General features: G+C 40.6%; 2 protein-coding genes across 3 annotated transcripts; both read left to right on the top strand.

The window, feature by feature from the left end:
- Positions 1 to 2,496: 2,496 nt before the first annotated feature.
- Positions 2,497 to 3,619, top strand: LOC131456761 (protein S100-P-like). The gene is made up of 2 exons (XM_058625378.1): positions 2,497 to 2,728; positions 3,389 to 3,619. The coding sequence occupies exons 1-2, from the start codon at positions 2,591 to 2,593 to the stop codon at positions 3,527 to 3,529; spliced, it is 279 nt and encodes a 92-aa protein (XP_058481361.1). The 5' UTR covers positions 2,497 to 2,590; the 3' UTR covers positions 3,530 to 3,619.
- A 1,832-nt stretch (positions 3,620 to 5,451) lies between these two features.
- LOC131456760 (protein S100-P-like) lies at positions 5,452 to 6,223 on the top strand. Of its 2 annotated transcripts, none has more exons than XM_058625377.1 (2): positions 5,452 to 5,923; positions 6,014 to 6,223. In XM_058625377.1, exons 1-2 carry the CDS (start codon positions 5,777 to 5,779, stop codon positions 6,137 to 6,139), a joined length of 273 nt encoding a protein of 90 aa, XP_058481360.1. In that variant the 5' UTR covers positions 5,452 to 5,776; the 3' UTR covers positions 6,140 to 6,223. The 2 variants fall into 2 exon arrangements, with proteins under 2 accessions (XP_058481360.1, XP_058481359.1); XM_058625376.1 differs by having other exon boundaries at positions 5,482 to 5,923; positions 6,005 to 6,223.
- Positions 6,224 to 9,075: the final 2,852 nt, after the last annotated feature.

Genomic DNA, 9,075 nt, shown 5'->3' with positions numbered 1-9,075 from the left:
TGGTAAACTTTTGCACGTGTTTTTCTCAAGACATTTCAGGTTGTTCATAATACGTTTTGTAAAAAAGACACTTCATTAAATGTCTTGTTGTTTATAGGTTATTAAGTTATTACTTTAATGGTTGTATGTGACCCCTGTGACCCCCCCCCCCCTCCCCATGTGGAAAAAATGGCCATAAATGTATGTACAGTTCCACGACAGACAAGGGCGTCCAGTGTTTTAGGGCTGACGGGAGGGTGTGGGATCTTTGTACAATGTGACTTTACGACACTGGGTGACCCCAGGTTTAAGTTTTATGGAAGAAATGTGAACACGAATCTGTGCTGAGGTCACAAGTGGTACATTGTTTTTTTTTGAGTAACTTGCTTTTAAGCATGTTAACAGCTGGTACTAAAAGCGACAGGTGTGGCAAATTCTATACCATAACTTACCTGAAGTCAGTAATAAACACACACAAAGACATTCAATATAGACGCCCTTGACCCTATGCGTCAGCCAGGTAAATACTGTACAATGTACTTGTCAGATTGATGTAGTGTGAAAGGTGATTTGAAGCTCCTTCACGTGCAATTTGCACCGTGCCACCTATAATCTGAATAGGACCTGCAGAAGGTGTTAACCACTAACTTTTTTGTCTTTAGTGTGCAAAGATGCAGGGGCGTACATGCACGTACGCTCTCATTACTGTCCTTTGGCATTTGTGGCACATAGCACACATTTGAATAATGCTATTGGAAGTCCAGATTTTAAATGCATCCTGGAGCGATATAATATGTCGGGTTTGAGCATGATGTTTTGTTTCTTTCTGTGCTGCAGCCACAGTAGCTGCAGCACGGCTGTGGGTTGTGTAACCAGAAAAAGAAAAAAAGCCTTTTGCATGTGGGTTCCACTTACAGCGCACACAAACTTGTCTTTGTGAGGACACCACATAGACATAATGCATTCACTAGCTATCATCACAACTAAGTGTCTAACCCTTACCCTAACCCTAAATACAGGTCGTGAAAAATACCTTAAACCTTGTGGGGCCCAGACGAAATGTCCCCACAAGGTCAAAATGTCCTCACAAAGACAGGTCTGTACGTTTTTTAACTGCCTAACCCTAACCCTAAATTCTAACCGAAACCCAATTCTCACACTAACCCTGAAACCAGGTCTTAACCCTGAAAACACCCTTAAATGTCCCCACAAGGTTAAAACGTCCTCACAAAGACAGGCTTGTGCGTTTTTTGGACCTCACAAAGACATAAATACAAGTACACACACACAAACTAGTTTTCATATCTTAGTGAGGACACTCTAACCCTAAAACCAGGTCTTAACCCTGAGAAAGCCCTTTACAGTTGTGCGGCTCAGAGAAAATGTACCCACAATGTCAAAATGTCATCACAAAGACAGGCTTGTGTGTTTTTTGGACCTCACAAAGACATAAATACAAGTACACACACGCACCCAAACTTGCTTTCATATCTTAGCGAGGACACTCTAACCCTGACCCTAAAACCAGGTCTTAACCCTGAAAAAGCCCTTTAAAGTTTTGGGGCCCAGACAAAATGTCCCCACAAAAATAGGGTTGTAGGCTTTTTTTTAGACCTCATAAGGACATAAATACAAGTGTACACACACACACACTTGTTTTCATATCTTAGTAGGGACACTCTAACCCTAACCCTAAAACCAGGTCTTAACCCTGAAAAAGCCCTTTAAAGTTTTGGGGCCCAGACAAAATGTCCCCACAAAAATAGGGTTGTAGGCTTCTTTTTGGACCTCATAAGGACAAAAATACAAGTACACACACACACACACACACACAAACTTGTTTTCATATCTTAGTGGGGACACTCTAACCCTAACCCTAAAACCAGGTCTTAACCCTGAAAAAGCCCTTTAAAGCTTTGGGGCCCAGACAAAATGTCCCCACAAAAATAGGTTTGTATGCTTTTTTGGACCTCACAAAGACATAATTGGAAGTACACACAAACTTGTACCTAACCCTTAACCCAATTCTAACCTCAACCCTGAAAAAGCCCCTTTAAGGGTTGACAGAAAGTGAGGGCCAGCCGAAATGTCCTCAATTATTTCTACGTTACACTTCTAGTTTTTTTTGGTCCTCATAAAGACGTAAAGGTTCACGTCCACCCTTTCAAAGCACGGACGTAAATGAAGTGACAGCAGGTGTAAATGTGTTTTTCTTTTCTATCTAATCCAGTGATAATCACCATGGTGACAACCACACTAATGGCTGACGGTGAAATAAATGATTTACTTGGCCTCACATAAAACAAATCAGTTCCAGGATCAAGTGAAATGAAAGTGCCTTCCTTTTCAATCCTTAGATAAGTGACTGAAGTTGTGTGCGCTTTGTGACATGATGTGTACTTTGGGCGTCGCTGCATTGAAGCTCTGTTAACACAGATGCAGCCAATACCTTAACCAAACAATTAAGCAGGTTCTACACAACCTTTATTATCCCTCCAAAGGTATAAATATATAGGAAGTGTCGCGTCTCACTCCCACTCATCGACTCTGCTCTGCTGAAGGCTGCGCTTTTCTCCCGACATCTTGACAACCAACCTCTCGTTTCGCCACCATGACCCAGTTAGAGACAGCCATGGGCATCCTGATGAAGACCTTTGATACTTATGCTGGTACTGAGGGGAAGAAAGACACTCTGTCTAAATCTGAGGCCAAGAAAATGCTGGAGAAGGAGCTGCCGGCTCTGCTTCAGGTACTGTATGAATCCAGGAGCAGATCACTTAGATTTTAATGATGACGTAGCGGGATAATTCAATAATTAGGGGCCTGGTGCCTCGTGCGGGAATCAGATTCAGAGTCTGAGTTAAATCAGAGTCGGATTTAACTGACTTAAGGATAACGGTAATTATGGGTAGTTATAATCCAGTTCTAGATACAGACAATGTGAATTGTGGATGAGAAAAACTCACAAAATAGGTACTTGTGCACTTAAAAAATACTAATTAACAATATTAGTATCATTCAAAAGAGGGCTGAAGCTGCACGATGGACAGAGATAGTGTGATTGAGTTTTATATAAATTAATATTTCTTGCACACGTGTTTTGTGGCCACAGATTTGACTTTTTTTAAGCCACCGTGTCATATCTGGGGATCGGAAGAAAGCCATTGTTGATATTTGAAGGAATTGATGTCTGCGATGCAAATGTTAAAATGACACCTTTTTAGTTTTCTGTATGTGCTGCTTTGTGTTGTGAGGCGCCTCACACCGCAGACATTGTATAGAATAACAATTTGCTCTTTGAGCTTCTGAGATGAGAGAAAACAAGGCACTGGATCATAAAACACTCTTTTGTTTCAGTCAGTTCACAATGTCCAGTAACGCTGTGGGCGTCTTTTAATGTGTCGCACAGGCAGCGAAGAACAACCAGGAGGTGGACCAGCTGCTGGCAGGTCTGGACATGAATGGAGACTCCGAGGTGGACTTCTCTGAGTTTGTGGTGCTCGTAGCCGCTCTGACCTGCGCCTGCCATGGCCGCTGTGCGAAGAAGTGACCGCACCGTCGAGCGTAAAACACCTGTGATATGTTACTATGTTACCATATGTTTTTGTAGTGACTCAATAAATCGGACTTATTCACCTGATTGTGAGTTGTTTTGTAACTAGTGACAAAACTGTACACTATAGTGGCGGTGATTCACTGAACATCATATGTTGGGTGCACATTTAAACACAGGATCCAGGCAGCTTTCCAAGTTCCAGTATTTTATTTGTAAACGGTAGTTGGTGATGAGGGGTAATGACAGACAGACAGACAGACAGACAGACGACTTTATTAATCCCTATGGGAGGTTCCCTCGGGGAAATTAACAGCTCGAGCATCCACACACAGCACTGTTAAAAATAGAGAATAGAATAAAATAAGATAAGAATAAAAATATAAAAATAAAAATGAAAGTGACCCATGCTATATATATGTATGTATACCTACATACACACAACACATGTATATATATATATACACATACATACATATATACATGCATACATACGCACACATACATACATATACATACACATATACATATATATGCATACATACATATACACATATATATACATATATACACATACATACATACATATACTGTACACATACACATAATGGTGGATGATTTTGTCTATATGAAAATGATAAAGGAAATATTACAATATAGAAAGTATCAAATAAACAATAAGAAATGAAGTTGTCTTAGACTTACATCAATAATGCATCCACTCTTACTTTCCTCTCTTAAGCAAAGGATTAAACTCAGGAATCTAATATAATGAAACACAAACAATAAGTAAATCTTAAAACAATATGTGGTATCAACCAAATGAATCATTAAATGAGTGAATGTCTATAAAACTCACAGCCAGTGTCCCTTTGTTCTCGTGGATTGTTTGGAGGGAAAAAAGGGGGGTCAAAGGGCGGAAGGGGCGGGTTATATAGGATTAGGGGCGTGGTCCAGGTAGGTGTGGCAGTGACGAGGCAGGTGAGGAGGAGACAGGTGAGGTGGGGACTTGGGATTTTAACAACTAGTGTTCAAGCTCCAGGCGTGTTACTGGGTGTGTTCAAGTGTCGTTTATGTGTACATATTATATATATATACAGTGTGTGTGTGTGTGTGTACATTAATGTACACCCTTACATTCACACTTACGGGCAATCTAGAGCAGAGGTCTCAAACTCGTGGCCCGCGGGGGTCATACGTGGCCCCGCTTACCAATTTCATGCGGCCCAGTCGCATAAATCAGCTTTTCATTGTTTCATCTCAGAATAAGCACTTTTATTTTGAAATTTTGTAAAAAAAAAAGATCTTCCACAAATGTCCGGCCCCTGACCTAGTGTGTGTCCAGTTAACCTCTGCATGTTATCTGGACTGGGGTAGGAAACTGGATTATCTGGAGAAAGCCCACGTGCTTTCAAACCATGGTCTTTTTTACTGTGAGGCTACAGTGCTAGCCGCTACACCGCCGTGTGTACATATATTATATATTTGTAGAAAAAGTGTGTGTTTCTTATTTTCAGATCCATTTGCATCATATAAATCTATATTTCGTTGTGAGCTATATATCGTTTCATCTCAGAATGAACACTTTTATTTTGAAATTCTGTAAAAAAAAAAAAATAGCGTCACAACTGTCCGGACCCCTACTGATTAGACTGATTAACCTACGCATACAAGTGTGCAAGTGAGAAAAAGTGCACGTATTCGTTAGATGAACAACACACAAGTCGCACAAAACCAACAGGAAGTGATTTCTTCTGATTTTTTACAGATGTTGCAGCAGGTGGGCAAAGAGTTTGCCTCAGGAAAACATTCACACAGTTTCCTGGCAACGAGTGGAAGGAGGAGACAGGCTTGTGAAACGAGACGCGTACTAAATCTGTCATCTTATAATCTTCTCAGTGGTTGACACGTGCAGGTACAGGTGGAAACCTCACAGTGTGATCTGTCTGTACTTGAAATGAACCCACACTCGGTCGACTCAGACGATCACACGTCCTTGTGGCCTGTGTAATATTGCAGAACGTATGCCTGACTTGTTTGTGTTCAGTCTGGGTGTTAGTGAGGACACACCCAGGCGTTGTAGGATTGAAATGATGGTTAAAAACCAGCTCTGACAGGTGACAAACCCACCCTCCGAAAACACCGTATAAAGACGTGTCTACAGAACCCTCGCACATCTTCTGCCTATCCTATTGACGGCTGCTATTCTGTGATTATTTTACAACCACCTCTCAAGCGGCAGCCATGACTACATTAGAGACGGCAATGGAAATGCTGGTGAAAGTCTTTGAAACATACGCAAAGGCTGACGGTGATAAAGACACTCTCACCAAAGCTGAGCTCAAGAACCTATTGGAGAAAGAGCTGCCTTGTCTGTGCAAGAGACCCAAGGTAAAGTCTATCTATCTGTCTGTCTGTCTGTCTGAGGTTTTATATGTTTCCATATGTATTACTGATTCATTTTTTTGTTAGTCTGTACAGTCCGCTGAGAAAATCGAAGACAAGATGAGCAAGCTCATGGACCTCAACGGGGACAAACTGGTCAATTTCCAGGAATTTTTGGTGTTTGTGGCAACTGTGACCTGCCTCTCCCGTGAGACCAAGTGAGCGGGCGCACCACAGCCTCGGGTGACACCGACTGCGACATGAAATATGTGTAGTGTTTGGCTGAATAAAGTGAGTCTGTCTGGACATGTGTGTCACGGGTGTCTGTCTGTCTGCCTATTTGTGAAGTCCCCAATCAAAATGTGACTTCTGTGACGATCTTGATGCAGGTTGCAGTTGATCATCTGAGATTTTGCTTGAATAATAATTCTCTTTATTCTCATAATATTACGACTTTATACTCATAATATTAAGGACTTTATTTTCATAATATTACAACTTTATTCTCGTAATATTACAGACTTTATTCTCATAATATTATAACTTTATTCCCATAATATTATGACTTAATTCTCATAATATAACAACTTTATTCAATTTATATCACAACTTCATTTTCCAAAGATTATGACTTTATTATCATAATATTACAACTTTATTCTCAACAGATTAACAAAAAGTTTTTTAATAATAGTAAGATATTTTTTTAATAATACTAATACTCTGTCGTACTGGAAAGTGGAATTGTAAGCAGCACCTCTGTGATTTCCTCTGTGAGTGTCTGGGTCATCACTCCGTCAAAGCACTGGCCTACTAACACACTTTCCTCCTGTGAGGACACTTGTGTAATTCACAAAAGGCCTGTGCTGCCCCCTAGTGGCGGAAAAGCTCTCCTTTTCAAAAGTGTACCTATTACTTGGCACAGTAGAAAGTCACACTGTTACTTTTAAAGGCCGAGTCTGAGGCCCCACTGGAACACGGACGGTCTGTAATCCGATTGCAAGGTCATTAATTCCAATCTCTCCTCTTGCCACTTCCTCTGTGCGGAGAATTATGAGGGCTTATGAGGATTAGGAGACCAGAGTGGAGGAGGAGTTGGCTGTGGAGTCAGGAGACACAGGTGGGAAGGAAGAAAGTGGAGCACAGTGGGGTGACGGAAACTCTAAGGCCCATTTATAGTCTAGGCCAGGGGTTGCCAGACTGAGAGCGACCAGTGGTTCCTCCTAATGAATATCACAATTTCTATCAACTATATCAATGTTTTTTTTACGGAGGGATCACATGAAAACATGTGGACATCTGCGAACAATTCAGTGAGCGATCACAACAATCAAGCGTCAATAACATGTCAGATTGACCAGACTGTGTTATCGTTCTCAAACTGTGGTATGTGTACCACCAGTGGTACTCCCTCTGGTGGTACTTGGACGAATCAATCTCTCATATGGTAACTTTTCCCATTAATGAGAGACAAGGACGTTCCCTCAGTCAGGGCTGATAGTTTTGCCCGACAGTATACCTTTAATGTTGCATCATTGCTGTTCACAAAAACTATATAGACGCAGAATAAGTTTTCGTTCATGTCATTCAAAATTAAAGTCGTTACAATGCTCATCAAAACGAAATTTTTGCAGCAGGTGTTTTAAAGGAAAAGATAAAATGGTATAAAATAAAAAATAAGAAAAATACTGCACAGGAGTTGTAAATAAAACTGAGAACGTGAGAAGATATGAAAATATATTGCACAGCAATAATATGTAGGCAGTATTCCAACAATATAAACAGTATGTAGAAGGGGTGGTAAAAACTAAATATTGCATAAAATCTATTTCTTTACAGTATAAGAAATTGTTGTCAGTGTTGGACTACCAGTCTGTCAATGCCCTGTGATTGGTCAAATCCTCCTGTGACATACATGAGGTGATTTACATTATCCTGAGAGGTTATTATCAATATATAATTCATCAATAATGCAAAAAATGTTGTCCTACTATGCATTTTAACATCACAGTCCAGTTTGTTCTTGTTTTGCACTAATAATGCCCCAGAACTAAATAAAAAAGGTTATGCAACAATAAAATGTTCTGTTCTGTCCCATGAAAGCTTGACATTCATGAGTTTGTCATCAATAACAGCACGTACAGCTACTTTTCCAATGACCGTATCATTTCTAATTGCGGGTAATGAGGATGAGATGTTTCTAAAATCAATTATCCTCTTGTATTAGTTACAGAGAAATGTCTAACGTCCTCCTTCAGGCTTTCATTCCAAACTGGGCATCAGTGAAGTGTGTTTGTGGTTAGAGGTTTACACCAAATACTCTTTCTGTCTCACACACACACACACACACACACACACATAGCTTGACTTGGCCTATGTGAGGAGGTACAGGGCAAGTTTGGATGAATGAATGAATACCTCACATCTGTGGTCATATGAGCCGCCACCGTGTCCCGCTCATCCCGTGGCCTGACGTTTCAGCGGCGAGAAACGCGTCGAGCACACTGCTGATCTTTGTCTCTGAACTTTGACCCAGTGTGATTCCGTGACCGTTAATGGCCGTCATTGGGGCGTCGCCGAGTTTGTCCAATTGACTGCGGCACACATGCGACTGCACACATGATCGTTTGACTCGTGGGTTGTTTGAATTTTGATTATGTCAATGTTTAACATGTGATGCTGTGTCACGACTGGCAAGCGAAAATATGACGTCAGCAACATGAGATTATGTATTAATGCTACTATTAAAGGTCCAGTTTGTAACATTTAGGATGGTTTACTGGCGGAAATTGAATATACTATTAATGGAACACTGTTTGTAGAGGTATATAATCACTTTAAATTAATAATTGAGCTTCTTAGCCTTTATAAAGGCCGCCATCTTGCCCCGACACATTAATCCTTACACACTGGACCTTTAAAGGTGCAATATGCAACATTCAGCATTACAAGATGTCAGCAAACAAATGTAAATAATAGTGATGCTATGTCACGCTCCATCTCTGTGTATGAAGTTCTGGTATTTTAGCGTCCAAATTAAGTTGTTGAACTTGAACACTCCCCCGTCATATTCTTCTCTTCCTAGACTTGTAAAGTAATGATGCGCAACATTGAGCTTTTTTATAAGCTAACGCTCAGTTTTGCATTTGACACCTTAT

This window comes from Solea solea, chromosome 3, assembly GCF_958295425.1.
Source record: "Solea solea chromosome 3, fSolSol10.1, whole genome shotgun sequence".
Taxonomy (NCBI): domain Eukaryota; kingdom Metazoa; phylum Chordata; class Actinopteri; order Pleuronectiformes; family Soleidae; genus Solea; species Solea solea.
The sequence above is the reverse complement of the archived record's forward strand: the minus strand, read 5'-3'. Positions and strand labels throughout refer to the sequence as shown.